General features: G+C 38.1%; 3 protein-coding genes across 4 annotated transcripts in view; all 3 read right to left on the bottom strand.

The window, feature by feature from the left end:
- Nucleotides 1-566: 566 nt before the first annotated feature.
- her8a (hairy-related 8a) lies at nucleotides 567-4,007 on the bottom strand. Its single transcript, XM_060924013.1, has 4 exons — nucleotides 2,620-4,007; nucleotides 2,292-2,387; nucleotides 2,044-2,122; nucleotides 567-1,815 (listed from the first exon to the last, which is right to left on the bottom strand). The coding sequence occupies exons 1-4, from the start codon at nucleotides 2,680-2,682 to the stop codon at nucleotides 1,346-1,348; spliced, it is 708 nt and encodes a 235-aa protein (XP_060779996.1). The 5' UTR covers nucleotides 2,683-4,007; the 3' UTR covers nucleotides 567-1,345.
- Nucleotides 4,008-6,452: 2,445 nt separating this feature from the next.
- Nucleotides 6,453-10,197, bottom strand: LOC132888059 (lysophosphatidic acid receptor 6). Of its 2 annotated transcripts, none has more exons than XM_060923995.1 (2): nucleotides 9,917-10,197; nucleotides 6,453-8,460 (listed from the first exon to the last, which is right to left on the bottom strand). In XM_060923995.1, the coding sequence occupies exon 2, from the start codon at nucleotides 8,412-8,414 to the stop codon at nucleotides 7,407-7,409; it is 1,008 nt and encodes a 335-aa protein (XP_060779978.1). In that variant the 5' UTR covers nucleotides 8,415-8,460; nucleotides 9,917-10,197; the 3' UTR covers nucleotides 6,453-7,406. The 2 variants fall into 2 exon arrangements, with proteins under 2 accessions (XP_060779978.1, XP_060779983.1); XM_060924000.1 differs by having other exon boundaries at nucleotides 6,453-8,455.
- A 7,519-nt stretch (nucleotides 10,198-17,716) lies between these two features.
- The window catches only part of mblac1 (metallo-beta-lactamase domain containing 1), a 41,674-nt gene continuing 38,917 nt past the window's right edge, over nucleotides 17,717-20,473 (bottom strand). The window contains exon 2 of the mRNA XM_060935684.1: nucleotides 17,717-20,348. Coding sequence (XP_060791667.1) covers nucleotides 20,100-20,348 — 249 coding nt within the window. The 3' untranslated portion in view covers nucleotides 17,717-20,099. The remainder of the gene's footprint in view (nucleotides 20,349-20,473) is intronic.

Genomic DNA, 20,473 nt, shown 5'->3' with positions numbered 1-20,473 from the left:
TGGGGCTCGAACCCAGACCTTCTTGCTGTGAGGTGACAGCGCTAACCACTACACCACCGTGCCGCCGCCAAATATTATATTAATATATATTAATATTATCCTTATATATAAATTATATTATACTTTTTCATGACTTTTAAGATTTTATAGACAGCTACCAACAGTTACTACACTAATCCCAAATTGAAAAGCTCTTATATAGAACAAGGCAGTTATAGCTATATAATTTATACTCATAGAATATAGTACAATACAGTACCCATGCAGAATTGCAATGACAATTACAAATTTCATCTATTCTTTATAATCTAAATCTTATGCACTTTAGTTGGGAAAGTTCAATACTTGAATTTAACAAGGCTGTTGTGTGATGCCCAAACTCTCTCAGTTTTGTGTTATCAGTCACCAATTAGATTGGCTGAATCTTGGATTGCAGCTATTGGGGCTTCAGATACACAAATGAAAGTGTTTTTGGATTTTGTCCCTTCCAATTGCTTAATTTAGATGTAAAATCTGCTATTTGGGCATCAAATCTTCTTTAATGAATGAACTCAAACAGCACACCATGGATGTTCATTTCTTTATTCACAGAAATGTTTACAGCATATTCTGATAACCAGCACATAGAGTGGGTAAATAGCACATGTTTTGCACCTGAACCTGACTTTATATACAAAATTCTTCAAGTGAGACAACTGGGGACCAGTAAAGTCTAAAAGTTTAGTGTCAGCAAGAAAAGTGTCAGAGGTCATGGCATATTACACACATATTTACATACTTAGTGTATTCAGGACATTCCAACACATGTCCATTATTTTGTAGCAGAAACCAGTCACTACCAGTTGATCAGAGGTATAGTGTAAAATACATCACGCCACACTAAACTTTAGTGAAAGGGCAATACTAAAAACAGTGAAAAGGAAAATCATACGAAGAAAAAAAAATTACACATATTTTCAAAATGAAATACAATTAAGCAAAGTACATTGCTTATACATACCTGGCTTCCCAAAATAACAGTATCATCAATTAATGAAGCAACTATTCTTTTTCTCATGTGATCAATTCTAAGTGAGCGTCCTTGATGGTGGTTCCCTTTTGTTTTTCAAATTTCCAAACAAGCCCACACCATAGTAAATCAACCATAAAGAATAGTTCTTCAAATGATGCCACAAAACCCCCAGGGGCTTGGAAACCTACTATTATTTGGTGACCTCTCCACTCTCAGAGTGAAAAGACCCAGCACTCAAACATCCCAGGAGATGAGGATGTAATGGACACTATTAGGGAAGAATGGAAGAAGGGGGGACAGGGCAAGTGAAAAGTGGTAGAGGGTTTCACTTCTTCACCACGGCCTCCACATAGAAGGGTCACCCCCTGGGAAGGCAGGGGGAAGGGCAGAAGGGGCTAAAGGTTGGGGGGAGGGTGATTGGGGTGGGGAGGGCCTCATGCCAGCCCCCTCTCTCTGCAAGAGGATTCCAGGAGAGCAGTGGGGGCTGCTGGGTGAGGGGGGGCTCACAGGAGAGGGAGGGGTGTGTAGTTGGAGAGGATGGGGTGGAAAGGAGGGAAAGGCCAGTGTAGTAGGTGAGGTGGGAAGAGGAAGAGGACTGGTGGTGGCAGCATTGCCTGTGGCACCACTCTCTCCACTGATTTGAGGCAGAGCCTTCAGCAGGTGGTTCAGAAGACGGGCACCCAGTGATTTGTCCATGCCAGGGCAGTTGAGGAGCAAATTATGCACCTCATGCATACACTGGATATAACCACTACTGTATCGTTGGCGAGATTCAAAAGCCACATTATGTCCTTGACTGCCCGCTGTAAAAATAAATGAATAAATAATGCAGGAAAATGATTTCATTATACACCTTGAATTATGAACATTGCACCTGATAATAAGTATGGATCTTTTTTAACATTTCATTATTGTGTAAATTTATTAGAGCTGTACCTCCAACATGAGTAGTTTACTAATTGCATTACTAATTTTCCATTTCATTACACAATTTATGACACAGAAGTCAAAAGAGCATTTAATAGTCTCACCTGGTCCAAGGCCCCTTTGAAGGCCTTCCATGTGTTGCACAGTTATCTCCAGAACATCCGCCTTCTCCAGCTTTGATTGCTTAACAAAATAACACAATAATAAAATACAACTTTTTATATATATACATAGTTGTGAATCCTTATTACAGTTCACCTCAGTTAAGCCAATTAATAGCATAAGAGGTGTTGTAAGCCTATATGTAGGGATGTGCATGTTGTGTTATTTTTTTCTTGTAAAGTATACTAACATCCAAATTGTAGGCATCCACCATAATCCCTTTGAGCTGCTCCAGGCTTGAATTGATGCGTTCTCTACGTCTCTTCTCTATCAGGGGCTTTCGAAGCTAAAATATAAGATATAAATGTGTTTTCAACTGTTGATCATTGTAAAGCAAAGTGTGTTAAAAGTGTAAACTCAGCTGAAAGCTGGCATGCCTGCACTATTATCACCCATCCATTGAAATATTCTACCCTAGGTTTAGGGTAATTAATAGCCTGTAATCAGCACGTGGTGTCAAAATATGAAACAGTGCAACAACTTCTCACCCATCATCATATGAGGTAAGATTACTTTACCTTACGCTCCTCTTTGGCGTTGAAGCTCTTTTCTGGTCCATTGCCAAGATTTGATGCAGTCATATCTCTGCTTAACTTCTGATGCAAAGTAAAAATTAAATCTGGAACTTGTGGTGATCAGTTTTTGGTGTCGATACTTTCTCAGGAGTGTTTGGTGCCTGCTAGGCTGGGAAAATTAGGCTGCCACCTCGTTTTAAACGTGTAGCTGTCGAAACCTCCCCTCCAAACCACCACCACACTGAGCTATTAACATGACAATGCATGGGTGCTTTTAGCAGCACACTTTCCCACAGTCTCAGGGGAAGGCCATGAAGAGCCTGATGTCGCCGCTTAGACCTCAGAATGGAAAGTTTGAGAATAATGAAACTTATTTGAGAGAAAAAGAAAAGAACGGTGGTCAGGTCACATTCAGGTCACCGGAACAGAGAGAAATTTTTGGTGAGAAAGCAAGAAAGTGAAAATGTCCAGTGTGGGTACAGGTTAAAGTCAATGCAAAAATGATTTTATTATTAATGGTTATTTATAGACCAGGGTGTGATATAACAGGGCACCCAATTAATTTAATTTATTTATTAGAGTGTTAATGAATTGATGTTTAGAAGAGCTAGGAGTGGCCTGGGGAATTTTATCTATAGCAGGATTAAAATGACACTAGACTTGAGGGAAGGAAGGTGGGAACTGCTTGGAGGAGGAGGAGGTATCCTGCTAATCGATAGAAAAGAGAGCTCATTTTTCCCAAGGAATGAAAAACTGGTCTTATCTCCACATTTAGCTGACCCCATTCCCTGTTATTGTTCCCTGCTTTATCTGTGGGACGGACACAGTCTGGCAAAGTGAGCTAAAATCTCTCTCTCTCTCTCTCTCTCTCACACACACCACTGTCTGCAGGAGAATAGACAAGATGCAAAGTCATTTAAACTCAACTTAGTTTTGCTTTCTTACTTGGTTTGAAAATCAATTGATTTGTCCCTCTCACTTCTCACTTTCCATGATATTTACCAGAACATGAGGGAAACTATCTACTGAACAAAATAAATGACTAAAGTTAATTAAACTATCAAACTAGAGGAACTAAATGAAAAACTAACCAAAATAAACAACTAACAATTAACCAAGGAAGGTTAACCAAGGAACCATCAAAAGGAATTTCAACTAACAAACTAAAGGAAATTCAACTAAATGAACAACTTTTAACATGGTGCCCCCAACAGGGATAGGTTGAGCAGTTGGATTAAGGACCATATCCAGGGGCCCAACAGTGGGGCTTGAAACCCCAACCCTCTGATTAGTACTACAGAGCCTTAATCCACTGAGCCACCACTTCCCCAAACCAAAGAACCAACTAATTGCTAAATAAACATCTAAAGGAATTTCAGCTAACTACCTAAAGGAACTGAAGCAACAAAATGAATAACAACCAAATAAACAACTAAAACAAATTACAAAAAAAGCTGGTTTAATTATATATATATATATATATATATATATATATATATATATATATATATATATATATATATATATATATATATATATAAACATAGCTGAACAAAAGTGCTTACCCATTGTAATGCAGTCATTTCCAGTTTGTCTTTGGTACAGAAAGGATGTTTGGGTGCAACCACATGCACCCCCCCCCCCCCCCCCCCCCCTTCTGTCAAGTACATACTTAGTAAACAATGTGTGTGTATGCATTTCTACATAAATAAATTACCTTTACTAAATTATGCTTTTTCTATAGTCTTAGTAAAAAAAAAAGAATTTAAAAAAAGGTTTAATCTAGCACAAAGTATGTAGAAAAGCCACAACAATGTGTTTTCCTTTATGAAAAAGTTGCTAAAAATCCATTCAGAAAGCTGTTAACTATTTTACTAAGACTACAATTTATTGTGGTTATAAGAGTAACTAAATACTGAAATTGTTAAAATATCTATTTAACAATTAGTAGCATTTAAGCAACACATTAGAAAGCTGAAATCTCATGCCATAATATTGCATGTACAGTAAAACAACTGCAAAGTGTTTTGCTTTACAGACTCAGTTCAGTACATAAACGTTTTGCACCTTTATTGCTGACACAACACTTTTCAAGACTATAATGGTTTAGAGACATCAGTAAGTCTGAAAAAAAAAAGATACAATCTCACATGAACAAAACTGTCGTGAAACATTAACCCTTTTATCTTACAAGATCATTATTACTATGAACACATTTTAAAATGATGTTCTGGTTCACATAGCACACTATAACCTCACCATATAGGCAACATTCCTGTGCAGAGTATATATTTACTAATAACTTCTAACATATTTTCTGAGTAGTCAAATATACGTTTTTTGGATGAACTTTTGATTTTCCAGAAGATTCAAATATTCTAGACTTTAAATGACATTAGACTTTTCACAAAAGTTTACCTAATAAAAAATAGAGCACCTTTAACTCTGTAAAGCTCAGTTTTGCATCTTACACCACAGTCTTAACTTACAGCCAGAACCTTTCCTCCTGTTGTTGATAAGATGCACATTTCAGCAATCAGACAATTTAACCACTCCTTAAATTGAATTTAATCTATATTTCACAGGACAACACCAGACATCTTTGGAGGACTCTTAATTGTTTATTTGTCTCTGTAGAATTGTTGTATACAGGTCTTTACCAGTACAAACAGCATTTAGCTAACTGAAAGGAAATAATAATACAGGAAGAAGTGGTTTGTAGTTAAGGGAAATAAAGATTTTTGTTTTCTCAGAATTGGTATACTGACCACACACACACACACACACACACACGTCAACAATTCTATAGAGGCAAATATGTATACCTAACACATGGATATGTGTAAGGTATGTGTTAGGTATACATATTTGTTTTCCATACACTCTTAAAAAATACTAGGGTTTTGCTTTTTCCTAACTCAAATGCTGGGTTGAGACTCTTTGACTATTTTTGGGGTTATTCGAACTGGATTGTTTTCTGAAACCCAGCTTCTGGATTAGCGGTTGAAGACAGTGCCTCTCCCCTCCACCAGATATGACCACCAATGGTTAGGTTGGTTTAACTCAATTGTTTCATTATTTGAGTTATGTAACAAGTTTAAAAAAAGTCTTTCTTCCAATCAAATCTTCCTGTACAGTAATTTTCAACATGCACTGGAAAATGGTCTGATTTCAGAGTAAAATAAAGGTTTGTATCTACTTTTAACCTTTATTTATCCAGCAGAGATACATGCCTTGGGTTAAATTCACAACCCATTTTGCTGTGTTAAGATAATCCAGTGTTATGTTGGTTCAATATTTATCCAGCATCTGGGTTAAAAACAGCCCAGCATTTTTTAAGAGTGTAGGTTCACAGAGGTCCTGCCAAGAACCATAATGTACAGGGTTTTAATGATGATATGGAAATGCTCTGAATATATCAGGCATTTATTAAAGTTATTTCTACACTGTCTCACAAAGTTTTTCTAATTTATATCAATTTTTGACAAAGAGGTGGGTCTGTGAAAACTCTACATGTAGACTCCCCCCAACACACACACACACACACACTAATTACATGTCAGTTAAGGTTTTTTTGTCCCTCCAACTCTCTCCAGTATTTTGAGTGCTGTCTATTATCAATACCTGCTACAAAACATAGAGGCCTTCTTTATGAACATCTCAAGTTAACTTAAAAAAAAAGAATAGGCTGCATAGTTTGACTTTCTTTTCTTTCTTTCTGTGTAAACTCAGTATATTTAAGTGGCATTTGCGAAAAAATAAAATAAAATTGTGACAACTCTGTCCTGTTTTATTTCTTCAAAATGAAAAACAAAACAAACAAAAATAACAGGCATACATATTTTCACAAATACATACATTTTCTTTATAACTTAGAATACAGAATATCATTATACATCAACATATATCAACATATAATCAACATAATTTGTTGACTTAATCTTCTGTCATTTTTTAAAATAAGGGCAATATTGCTTAAGATTTCTGTTTTCTTTTTAACAACACTATATAATTCATATCTTCTAGCTACCAGCAGTAATAGCAGGTGAAATAAATGTTCCAAATATCCATAAACCTAGTTTTATTTCACTTTGCAACCCCTGCCACCCCCAGTTACATCAATTTAACCATAGAAACAAAATCGACTAACTGTGCATACTGTGACAATATTAGAGTAATTAAATTAATGGAATTATTATTATTATTATTATTATTATTATTAAAAACCCAAAACAATCAAAAACATTTCAGCCTCACAATCATAGCAGTTATTCTTACAAAAACTAAGAGGTATTTGCCACAAAAGAGAGAAATGATTTCTAAACTGTGATTATGGTATGGTTTCCATGGCTCGTCTTCAACTATTACTATTTGTCTTATGTAGATGTATTTTTTTTTCTGAATTTTTGATACCATTAGATATGAATCATCAAACAAAGTTTATAATATTTAATTATATTTAATATTTAGTTTAAATAATATTTGTTTTTGAACTTGAGCCAAAAAACCCACATAATTATTACATCCATGTTTAAACAATTCAATTACATGTAATGTCTTTATCAGTGACACTTGTAATATATGCTCTCGTTAGCTGCATCACATATGTACATAAATAAATCTAGCCCATAGGAAATAGTCCGTTCTGTTTTGTGATCCTAGCATTTAAACTGCATTTCTTATCTTCCATGTGGTGCCGTTAGAAAAATCCTCTTGAGAAGACAGCAATATGCCACCATAATGTTTATTTTTATGATGATGTAATCTGTCGGTATAATTTGTAATTTCCACTATTTCCAGCCAAAAGGAATATTTATCCTTGAAGCACTAGCAAGTGGTCTGGAGCGGAAGATTCCATCAGAGCTTAAATTGTTCATGGGCAGCATCCTCCGAACACCATCGATTTCGATATTTTTCCGGAAAGTCTCTGTGGTAAAATAGTAAGCCAGTGGGTCCAGAATGGCATTCAGACAAGTGACCATCAAACTATAGTAGTAGGCAGATATCACTGAGCATGGTATACTTGGGATATCGTAGCTGTAGGAGTAAATCACCACCAGCATGACATGATATGGCAGAAAACAGCACAGAAATATGGCCAGGTTAATGCTTACCATCCTCTGGATTTTCCAGCTGTCAAGCAAGCCGGACATCTGTGCTGCAGTGCTTTGACTGACAGCACGTACTAACCCCCATGAACAGAGAACCATGATGATCAGCGGTATCACAAATCCTACTGTCAGTGAGGAGGCAAGGGGAGCAGGCTTTAAGGCATATTTTGGAAAGCTTCTAAAACAGTTACTTTGGTTTCCCAAATTATCTCCTTGTGAATTAATGTAAAGGGGCAGACTGGCTCCTATTGTTAGCATCCAAATCCCCAGACAAACTAGCGGTGCCTTTTTGCGGCCTTCACGCACTCTGGATGACACAGGGAAGCAGACAGCCAGGCAACGGTCAAGACTAACACAGGTAAGGAGCAAGATGCTTCCATACATGTTGGCTAAGAGTATAAGACCAGCAACTTCGCAGGTCTTTTGTGAGAGGCCTTGAAATCCCAAATGAAAATAAATCCGTAATGGTAGAGTACAAACCAGAAGGAGATCTGCTATAGCAAGGTTGGTCATGTAGACCATGGTATAAGAGCGTGATTTGGTGCAGCAGAAAAAAACTACAAGTGCCATAAAGTTGAGAATGATCCCAGTTGTACAGACCACACTATACACTGCAACAAAAACAGGGTTTGTCTGATTCTGACACCGTGCAGCAATGTTATCCTGACATGTCACGTTACACGACATAATTCCTCTTTTGGATGGTGCTTAGACTAGTTTGTAGTAGACTGCACTGAAAAACAGACACATGAATGTTAACAAAGGATGTCAGCAATACTTTCAAATCATTTTGATGTAGAAATTCACTTTATCATATAGAAAGAAAAAAGTCCTTAATTCAAATACACAACTGTCTACAGTATGTACTTGCATGTGAATAAAAAAGTGGCAATGTAATAGCCCATTCTTCTAACAGCCAACACAGCTTTTTTCATTTGGTACATATGTTGTTTAATAAACTGTGATGACACTACACAAATGTTACATATTGGTAAAATTGCATGTTAATCCCAGGGTAAAAAGGGCAAGTGTGTGTGTGTGAGAGAGAGATGTAAAAGTCTATCTTTGGCTTTCATACAATATTTGCAGAAATCTTGCACTATATGCAGCTATAGACAAAATCTATCACAACTATCATGGTGATCACTTAAAGTGATAATTAAAAAAACATACAATGGATTTGATCTATTTCTATATTTTTGATTATTTCATTGGTTAGCTTTTATTATTATTATTATTATTATTATTTGATTTTACAAATAACATTACACATAGCCAAGATTATATCATCAGTATAAAAGCAGTGAATTACAGAGTTGGAAAGAGCATGAATGATCATAAATTATGGTAGACATAAAACCATAAAAAATGATTTTGATAGCAACAAGAAATTGTCATTCTAAAAATGTACTACAAAGTGGCAGTTATGATGTCAAGTTCCTTCCTCTTATAACTTCTCATTCAAAACTTCCTTTCACAGCTTCTCATATAAATGTTTCACATTCAAATGATTACTAGGAACATAATTTCTATTTAACCACTGACAAATCAATTTTATATTATTTTATAATTATATGTAACTATAAAATATTACATTTTGGGAGCATTTGTTTTTTTGGAAAAGGGTTTTCTGTATTTTATATATTATATTCCACAAACCCAAAACTCACTTTGGATTTTTTAGTCTGTCTCTGTTACTCAGACACTGAAATGTTCATCTTTATGCTGCTGACTGAATGGAAATAGTCCTTCTTACGACTATACATTAGTAATACAGTAAGAAAAAAAATTTGACAAATGACCCCCGCTTAGGATGTGGTTTCCATCAAGTGTATGGTGGGTGGGTTTTTTTTTCCAGTTAAGACTGTATTTATATGTTGATTCATTCTGCACATAATATAAACGGAGCTCTGTTTAAATTTACAATAATATTTGTAACACATATTTTGTACATAGTATTAGAGCATGATGTTATCCTTGACTTTGTTGGCTCTGTTTAAAGCTTTCAAATGTAATTATTATTACATAAACTTAGACTGGCTTTCAGGAAAATTCTCTTTCATACAACTCACACAGTAAACTCACTAGTTTAAAAGAAATTAAGACTCATTAAACTATAACAAAAGTATATTGCTATTCAAATGAAATGAGTCATGAACCTGAGCGACATGGTTCTTCATCCCACTTACCTGTAAAACATTTAGGAGTGAATGGAATTTGTTGTGTCAGTCTAGATCCTGCAGTAGGGCTGAACTGTTTAGATGCTGCGATCTCATTGCTCTTAGTACACAGGAGATAAAGTATTTCATGTTAAACATGATCTCTCAGGAAGTGACATTTCAGCACTGCACCCTCTTTTCCCCCCAAGACACTTTATATGAAGCTTCCGTTATTGCAGTTAAAACATGGCCAAGTAAGCCTAAGGGCCAGATGTATGAACGCAGCCTCAATTATAACCCAAATAAGTTCTTACTCAAAGAGACAATCCTTTTCAGCAGTGATTTGAGTGTTTTGAAATAAAAAGAGGGACATTACAATTCAGATCACGCTGAATATTCTTATGAAAACCCATAGATGTACAAGATTACTAACTGTGACACTGCCGTGGGTGTGATACTTGCACAGCATTAGGTAGTGAAACAGCATAAATGAACAACACTCATTTATGGAGAGCGAAACCACATACATGCTCATCAGGTTAAAGATCAAATTTCCTTTTGCAAGATAAGCATTTGCACAACATACTGAACAAAACACTGAAGACCAAAACACAAACAAAATAAAATGGCAAAATTCAGGTGATAAATATACTGAAAAATAAGTCTTCAGTTATAATCATTTGAGAAATAAAAAATTGTGATACAGAACTCACACTATTGTGGTCAGCACTTCCAGAAAAAAATGCAAATAATTTTGTTGGCATGCCATGATTTGTGGGTGGCACGGTGGTGTAGTGGTTAGCGCTGTCGCCTCACAGCAATAAGGTCTGGGTTCGAGCCCCGTGGCCGGTGAGGGCCTTTCTGTGTGGAGTTTGCATGTTCTCCCCGTGTCCGCGTGGGTTTCCTCCGGGTGCTCCGGTTTCCCCCACAGTCCAAAGACATGCAGGTTAGGTTAACTGGTGACTCTAAATTGAGCGTAGGTGTGAATGTGAGTGTGAATGGTTGTCTGTGTCTATGTGTCAGCCCTGTGATGACCTGGCGACTTGTCCAGGGTGTACCCCGCCTTTCGCCCGTAGTCAGCTGGGATAGGCTCCAGCTTGCCTGCGACCCTGTAGAAGGATAAAGCAGCTAGAGATAATGAGAGGAGATGCCATGATTTGATAGTGGATGTCCACTTCCAAACTTTCTGATCAGTAGCTTCAGGCAGGAAGACAAGTTGTAGTAGCGTTATGGTCAATATCTGACATCGACAGTTATGCAACTACAAATCATCTTCCTGACAAAGACTGCAATATTTCAGCCAATGTTATCATAGTGGCTGAAAATGTTTAGATTTAGTTGGTGGAATTATAAATTAATAATGAATTTTCACATTATAATTCTCATCATCTGTAGCCGCTTTATCCTGTTCTACAGGGTCGCAGGCAAGCTGGAGCCTATCCCAGCTGACTACGGGAGAAAGGCGGGGTACACCCTGGACAAGTCGCCAGGTCATCACAGGGCTGACACATAGACACAGACAACCATTCACACTCACATTCACACCTACGGTCAATTTAGAGTCACCAGTTAACCTAACCTGCATGTCTTTGGACTGTGGGGGAAACCGGAGCACCCGGAGGAAACCCACGCGGACACGGGGAGAACATGCAAACTCCACACAGAAAGGCCCTCGCCGGCCACGGGGCTCGAACCCGGACCTTCTTGCTGTGAGGCGACAGTGCTAACCACTACACCACCGTGCCACCCCACATTATAATTTACTATGTAATTAACTATGCTTTTGTTACTCTCTGTGACGAGAGGCGTGCATGTGCGCGCACCTGGAGAACTGTAATTTACTTGATCCAGACCAGTATAAAGTGGTTACTGAAGAATAAACAAATTTTTAATTACAGTGCGTCATGCTAATAAATGTGCCAGTAAGTTCTGGATATGCCCGTAACCTACAGAAAGCACAATATGAAAAAATTTAAGTTGGGCAAAAATAACTGAAATGCTGGAGATTCAAGATATGTTTCCCACATTTCCATACAGTCAAGAATGAAATACCATTCCTCCTTGCCTAAACAATGTACATAAATAACTATGAAAAGAATGTTACAAATAAGTACTAAAATACACAAGTACTAAAAAACACACTACTAGCTAGCGATCCTGTCCCAAGTACATTAAGTACTTTTCAAAAAACCAAAACAAAAAACACACATCTACATTTGCACACACGCACACACTTAACAGCAACTTTAGTTGAGGTAGTTGTTTTAATACATAAGGTGCATGGTGTGGTGTGTAAGAAGCACACTAGTGGAGTGTAAAGTGCACAGCGTGGTGTGTAAAGGATTGCACTCGTGGAGAAGTCCAACGGTGGAGTTTGGGGGGGTGGCAAGAGTGTTCAGGATCCTCACAGCCTGGGGATAAAGCTGTTGAGGAACCTGCAGGTCCTGGTGCAGATGCTCCTGTATCCTTTTCCTGATGGCAGGAGGGAAACCAGTCTGTAGGAAAGGTGAGAGGAGTCCTTGATGATGCTGGAGGCTCTGCGGATGCAGTGCTGGCAGGGATGGGAGAGGGGCACCATTGATCTTCCCTGCTGTTCTCACAAGCCTGCCCAGCTGTTTTTGTTCAGATGCTGTGCAAGATCCAAACCAGGCAGTGATGCAGTAGGTCAGAACAATTTCAATGTGTTTCTGTCGAAGGTGGTGAACATTACACATTTCAAAATTCAATCATTAATTTGCAAATAATATTTTCAATTAAAGAAAATGTTAAGTGAATTAAATATAATTTTAAGACAAACAAATAACTACAAAGCAGCTCATTTGTTAAATATTAACTGGGAGCTTTGTTATCAGCTTGAAGTCCAGACAAAGTTTAAAATTAGGTCTAATCTACACAAACTTATTTATTGCCTTTCTGATTTACACTGTAGCAACCATCAAAAACATCTAAGATTGTACAACCCGCTCACAGGAAGCTAAAACAAAAGTGAGACAAAGATTTAGGCTAGCAGTTTCACACCAATTCAGGCCACCCCATACACCCACAACAGGTTTTGACCCCATTGACCACCTACAGTTATGTAATCTCACATGTGAATCGACCCTTGTACATCTGCACATTCATTCAAATATCAAATTAGCCAGTCGTGAGGAAGCAGCTAAATTAATAAAATCATGTAGGCGTGGGCCAAGAGCTTCAGCTAGCGTTAAGATCAAACATCAGAACGGGGGAGAAAAAGTGATCCACAAGACTTTGACTGCAGCATGGATGTTGGTGGAAAGACAGGGTGGTTTAAAAACTGTAGAAATGTCTTAGAGGTGTGAAAAATTACCGAAAATGCCCAGCGTACAGTGAACACTGAATGGAAACACTTCATTAACCAGACAGTTGAACAGAGAATGTGCAGGCTGGTTCAAGCAAACAGGAAAGCTGCAGCTGACTCATCAATAACCACTATTTATAGCAGCTATGCACAGAAAATCATCTTTGAATGCTCAATTTTACATTAGGGTTGTTTTACGATCAGCGTACGCAAGCTAAAAATCACATTTAACACTTCTCATCTCATCTCATTATCTGTAGCCGCTTTATCCTTCTACAGGGTCGCAGGCAAGCTGGAGCCTATCCCAGCTGACTATGGGCAAGAGGCGGGGTACACCCTGGACAAGTCACCAGGTCATCACAGGGCTGACACATAGACAACCATTCACACTCACGGTCAATTTAGAGTCACCAGTTAACCTAACCTGCATGTCTTTGGACTGTGGGGGAAACTGGAGCACCCGGAGGAAACCCACGCGGACAACATGCAAACTCCGCACAGAGAGGCCCCCGCCGGCCATGGGGCTCGAACCCAGGACCTTCTTGCTGTGAGGCGACAGTGCTAACCACTACACCACCGAGCCGCCCCATTTAATACTTATTATCTTCAATATCAAAAGGCTTGACTAAATAAACTTGGTTGTTTATTGTAGCGCTGTGATAGCTCTATTTACCATGCAAAAAAAATTTGGTGATAACGTTATTTTTGGTGAATGTATGGCAATATATGTCATATTTAGCAAAATTACTCGTGTCATTTAGAAAAAGTGCTTTTTTGACCACAGGTAGCTCCAAAAGGGATGCACTTAAATCATTCTTTATACCATCAAACACATATTTGGTTCCATATCATTGGAAACATAGTTAAGTTTTAACATTGAATACCAGTAAGTTTTCAGACTATTTTGATCAAATTAGTATGTAATTGTGTCAAAAAAAAAGTCCTCTCCGAGACAGCTAATTTTTCAATATAAAATAACATATCTAAAATTATTATTTTCATCCTAAAATGTGGTCAAGATATTGGGACATAAATATTAGACAACACAAAGCTTACAGCCTTATATTTAAAAGCACTCTGGAAGTCGTGGATTCTGAATTGTCAAAAAAAAAAGTCCTCTCCGAGAATCACTTCATTTGTTTCTCCCATCTTATAGCAGATTACACAAAACTACCATAGACACCATACACACACGTCAAAAAATTACCTGAAATCTGTTTTTTAACTTGTCCTTCACTTAAAAACTGCTACAAGAACCAGTTTGAATCAATTTGAATTTTGGACCCCTGTGACACAAACTTTGTACCCTGATTGTAAAACAACCCATTAGTTATAGAATTGGGTTCCTAATAATTTGGTTAGTAAGTGAATCTCAAAGGAAAAGCAAAATTTGGATTACATTTAATAATAATTACAAAATGTATTGTCAAAGTGAGACCTTTGTTCTTTTGTTGAGTGTTTCTAATAGGAGCTGTGAGTCTATATCTTTAAATTAATCTTGGTTCTGCTCTTTTATCTAACCTATAATATCATTACTGGAGTTTACAGAAGCTGTAACATCACCACGCCGCTAAGGTTTTCAGTTACAATACTAAACAAAATCATTACATTTCTAGTGCAAGATCTTAATATTGAAACAATTGTGACAAATAGCTTAAAATGTAATTTCTTTTCTTTCTGTCTGCCCTACACCTGTAATTTCACCCGCTGTTCTTCAATGTATGGTCCAAGATTTTCTAAGAAGATTTATTTTAATAGTAATAACAAATGATTGTTTCAGTAACACACAAACGAACATATAAGGACCGTGTGTTGTCACTTGGGTCTACCAAATGGCTGTATGATGCGTACAGTGTGTGTGTGTGTTGTAGTGTCTGTGCTCGTCACTCTCGCTCTCAGCCACGCCACTGGCTAACAGCAATACTGTGAACTGCGGAGCTGAGTGCGTAAGCCTTCACCGCCAGTTATAGCCACTCATACAATAAGACCTATGTGCCCCAGATATGGGATCCTCCCCAAGGTGGTAGATGGTAACTGGGTACCCTGCGGACCCCGGCAGAAGCACAAGGTCTCGGAGGTGACTAGGCCCCTAGATGTACAGCACTCATGGCCCACCAGCGTGTGGATATGCCTTGATGCCTACAAACCTAGTCCCCAGTTATGGGTCAAATAACTCCACTGCCTTGTGGATGGCTTTGGTTAGCCAAAGGCTATGGGAGAACACCCAGAAGGAAATCCGGGTAGATGCAACTCATTAGCAGGGTGAATGCAATCATCTACGAGAAGGACAACTCAGAGAGAAAACCCGGTTCACCAGAGGGGAGGTTGGGCACAGGGTTAACAGCCCTGTCCTGTAAAAACAAGATGTTACAGAAACAAGAAACACTGACATAAATGAAACCCAGAATAGGAGGGGTTGGTCAGTTGGCGTGGAGGCCTTATGTGACTTATGTCACGGAGAGACTTAAGTTAGTTGTCATTTAGGCTCAAAATCTGAAAATATAGTACTTTAAACAGTAACGTGTTAGAAATATTCTTGTATTTCAGAACTGAGTAAGGCACTATTTAGGTCAGACTATTGTGATGTGATGTGCATCTCCTATTCACTGTAAAAAATAAATAAATAAATAAAAAATTAAATTCCTGTAAAATACTGTAAATTTTCCTGCAAATTACAGTACAACCCCGATTCCAAAAAAGTTGGGACAAAGTACAAATTGTAAATAAAAATGGAATGCAATGATGTGGAAGTTTCAAAATTCCATATTTTATTCAGAATAGAACATAGATGACATATCAAATGTTTAAACTGAGAAAATGTATCATTTAAAGAGAAAAATTAGGTGATTTTAAATTTCATGACAACACCACATCTCAAAAAAAGTTGGGACAAGGCCATGTTTACCACTGTGAGACATCCCCTTTTCTCTTTACAACAGTCTGTAAACGTCTGGGGACTGAGGAGACAAGTTGCTCAAGTTTAGGGATAGGAATGTTAACCCATTCTTGTCTAATGTAGGATTCTAGTTGCTCAACTGTCTTAGGTCTTTTTTGTCGTATCTTCCGTTTTATGATGCGCCAAATGTTTTCTATGGGTGAAAGATCTGGACTGCAGGCTGGCCAGTTCAGTACCCGGACCCTTCTTCTACGCAGCCATGATGCTGTAATTGATGCAGTATGTGGTTCGGCATTGTCATGTTGGAAAATGCAAGGTCTTCCCTGAAAGAGACGTCGTCTGGATGGGAGCATATGTTGCTCTAGAACCTGGATATACCTTTCAGCATTGATGGTGTCTTTCCAGATGTGTAAGCTGCCCATGCCACACGCACTAATGCAACCCCATACCATCAGAGATGCAGGCTTCTGGACTGAGCGCTGATAACAACTTGGGTCGTCCTTCTCCTCTTTAGTCCGAATGACACGGCGTCCCTGATTTCCATAAAGAACTTCAAATTTTGATTTGTCTGACCACAGAACAGTTTTCCACTTTGCCACAGTCCATTTTAAATGAGCCTTGGCCCAGAGAAGATGTCTGCGCTTCTGGATCATGTTTAGATACGGCTTCTTCTTTGAACTATAGAGTTTTAGCTGGCAACGGCGGATGGCACGGTGAATTGTGTTCACAGATAATGTTCTCTGGAAATATTCCTGAGCCCATTTTGTGATTTCCAATACAGAAGCATGCCTGTATGTGATGCAGTGCCGTCTAAGGGCCCGAAGATCACGGGCACCCAGTATGGTTTTCTGGCCTTGACCCTTACGCACAGAGATTCTTCCAGATTCTCTGAATCTTTTGATGATATTATGCACTGTAGATGATGATATGTTCAAACTCTTTGCAGTTTTACACTGTCAGACTCCTTTCTGATATTGCTCCACTATTTGTTGGCGCAGAATTAGGGGGATTGGTGATCCTCTTCCCATCTTTACTTCCGAGAGCCGCTGCCACTCCAAGATGCTCTTTTTATACCCAGTCATGTTAATGACCTATTGCCAATTGACCTAATGAGTTGCAATTTGGTCCTCCAGCTGTTCCTTTTTTGTACCTTTAACTTTTCCAGCCTCTTATTGCCCCTGTCCCAACTTTTTTGAGATGTGTTGCTGTCATGAAATTTCAAATGAGCCAATATTTGGCAAGAAATTTCAGAATGTCTCACTTTCGACATTTAATATGTTGTCTATGTTTGATTGTGAATACAATATCAGTTTTTGAGATTTGTAAATTATTGCATTCCATTTTTATTTACAATTTGTACTTTGTCCCAACTTTTTTGGAATTGGGGTTGTAAAATACTGGCAGCAGGGTTTCTAGCTGTTTACCATAATTTTTAGTGTCTACACTGTATTCTGAATTAGTTTCTTAAAATTATAATTATTTAGCATTTTTAATGTATTTTATGACAATACTGCATATAAAGCTAAGTTTAATAAACAAAAAAAGGATTCAAACAATGCTCAGATGGTATGTATTCATGTATTTATTAAATAAGATAACAAAAACACAGCATCATTAAAAACAGAGTCTGTTGTCTGAACAAAATCCAAATAAAAGTTTGGTTCATTTTTACAATATTTTTGTTATTTAAAAAAAAAAAATCCAAGTCTACGTGAAAACTTGCCTAAATGAAGTCCCACTCAAAGTCCATAAAAATTTTCAGAAGAGTGGATACGCGAGGGTTTACTGGGATAGATTTTTAGATGACAATTTTTCCCTGTCTTCTTTAAAACCATCTTTGCACTAGTCTAGTCTTTGATTACCTCTCTGGGTTTATCCCAATGAAGTGCCTGGAAACACATCAGTATACAACAGCAATTAGTTCCTGACTTTTAGAGTGAGGAAACATATGGAGAGGATTTCATGCCACCTTGAAATGCAAACATGACTTTTTGGATGAGGGGAAAAATCAGTCACTATGATGTATTGTTTTACAGTGAGCAGCGTGCAGAAACCATGCCATGCGGAAATGAAATGCATATCAGTCACTGTTTTTCATTGTGTGATGTGACAAGAACATGTTTCAATATAAAGTAAAATCATCATTTCATCGTTTTGCATCTTGTTCAACGACTAACCAGAAAAGTACATGCCACCAGGAAATGTTCACTGTGCAATCGATCAGTGATCAATATCTCCCATACAAGGCAAAATAAAACTAACTTATCACAGCAAGCTACCTTTTCTTCTTCTTTTAAGATGTCTTCTTTAAACGTTCAGTGACTGTCATCCAATTATTGATAAAATAATGTACTACAATCTAAAATGTGTTGGTTTGTGTTAGCTAGCTAGCTACGAAACGAGGATTAGCATTAGCAAACCAGTCACATTCAACACTAAAACTAGCTTCCTTATGTAGTATTGGTTTTCTTAGCTAGACATATAATCTCTTCAAACAAGCCAAACTTCCACACAGAGGAGAACAAGAATTTAATTTTAATGAGACATCTTACCTTGTTAATGGTGGAGAAATGAATCCTAACCAATGTTTTCTCCACAGATGTGTGCGACTGGAGGACGGAGCTGAAGATACTGTTCTATAGAGAGCATGCACGTGACGTCACAAGGTCACGTGATATTTGTTTATCTGCCATCTTGGACGGCATGGCCGCGCATAGAACTTAGACGAACCCATTCTAATTATCAAGCGTGTGGGAGTAGATCTTTCGAGAATGGTTATATCTTGTTCAGCATCTGGTTGTACCAATAGACAGGGCCAAAAGGAGGGCCTGTCATTTTATAGATTCCCCGCAGACGAGGAGAGACGCGCAAAATGGGTGTCCGCTGTGCGAAGAGAAAACTGGTACCCCAGTTCTACCAGCCGAATTTGTAGTGAACACTTCATATCAGGTAGGTGTAATCTTCTAATTCAATACTCCTAGTATATCTGTTAAGTTGATTTTCGGATTGAATGACAACTGCATAGTCAGTGATTTGTGATTTTTTTTTTTCAGACAAAAACATACATATTTACAACCCTGTCATTATCTGGAACTGAGTTTAGATTTCGAACATTCTTACGATAAAACGTCCTGCATAGTCTCTTTATGATAAACGTCTTAATGCCGCTTACCCGTGAGGTTATCAAGTAGACATTCTTCTTCGGAACCTTCCAGAGGTATAGTTGGGATACCCATCCCGCAACAAAATATTTATAAGCTTCCAGGCTCTTGTAAGCTTTGAGGGCTTTGCCAGTGTAACACGATTCACGATTAACAAGAAAATTGTAAATGTCGTGGTAGGCCAGATCGGGCAAATCGCCGGCACCGCAGCTCCGAATTTCCCTGAACAAGGATTGCGGCAAGTTGTACGGATCTGCAATCCCCAACCTGGAACACTTTTCCACATAACGCTGCCTCACGTCACCTTCAAGATGCTGAACAAACTTAGACAAGTTATCGCGCGATGTAGATTGGGTATTTTCCGAATTTTCTTGGGGATTACTCCCTGGATCCATTAAGCTCGCACAAGGTAAACAATCCTGAAGCCGTCCAATATGGCGGAGTACACACGGATGGGTCACGTGACTGCACATCCTCTATACCCTAAAATGCTTTACTGCTGCCCTACATCACCAAAATCCCATCTTTAAAGCATTATGATTCACAATATTACTGCATTCAAAAAAAAAAACTGTTGAAATTTGGTTGCATTTTTACAGCAATTATTTACAGTATATCCATGTTAAACTTGGTATTTGTCTAGTAAGCTGGGTTACCAGGCTCTGCATATAACTGAGGAATACTATAAAACATAAAAATAAACAATGGCATTGTACAATAACGTAGATAATAAGTGTTTTTATTCCTGTGACTTTTCAATGATTATCCAAGATTAGACTTCACCTGCACCACAAACCCAACTGTACTTCAGTGGTTTGGACATATTTACAGTCCTCAGCCGTCCAATTCCCTGAACACCCTGAATGGTGCTCCATGTCCAGGAACGATGACATCAGCAGTCCTTAAAGCAGTCTGCCGACTCGCATCCTGCACCTCTGGGTTCTCGCTAAGCTCTCTCCATGAGTCATCATCAGCACAACATTCAAACAGGTCCCCAGCCACAAGAACTTGCCCCACAACTGTTCCCTTAACAAGAACACTGACATCACGTCCTGTATGGCCAGGCGTAGGGATGATGGACACCTGATGGATAAAAGAGTTCTGCTTCAGTTCCATGATAAACAAACATGACAGTGAAAATGTATGTTTGAAACATGTCTTGTTTAAAAGCTAAACTTGTAGCATAAATGGAAAACCATTTCAGAACA

Source organism: Neoarius graeffei, chromosome 1 (assembly GCF_027579695.1).
Source record: "Neoarius graeffei isolate fNeoGra1 chromosome 1, fNeoGra1.pri, whole genome shotgun sequence".
Lineage (NCBI taxonomy): Eukaryota > Metazoa > Chordata > Actinopteri > Siluriformes > Ariidae > Neoarius > Neoarius graeffei.
Note: the sequence above shows the minus strand (reverse complement) of the source record. Positions and strands in the feature narration are given on the sequence as shown.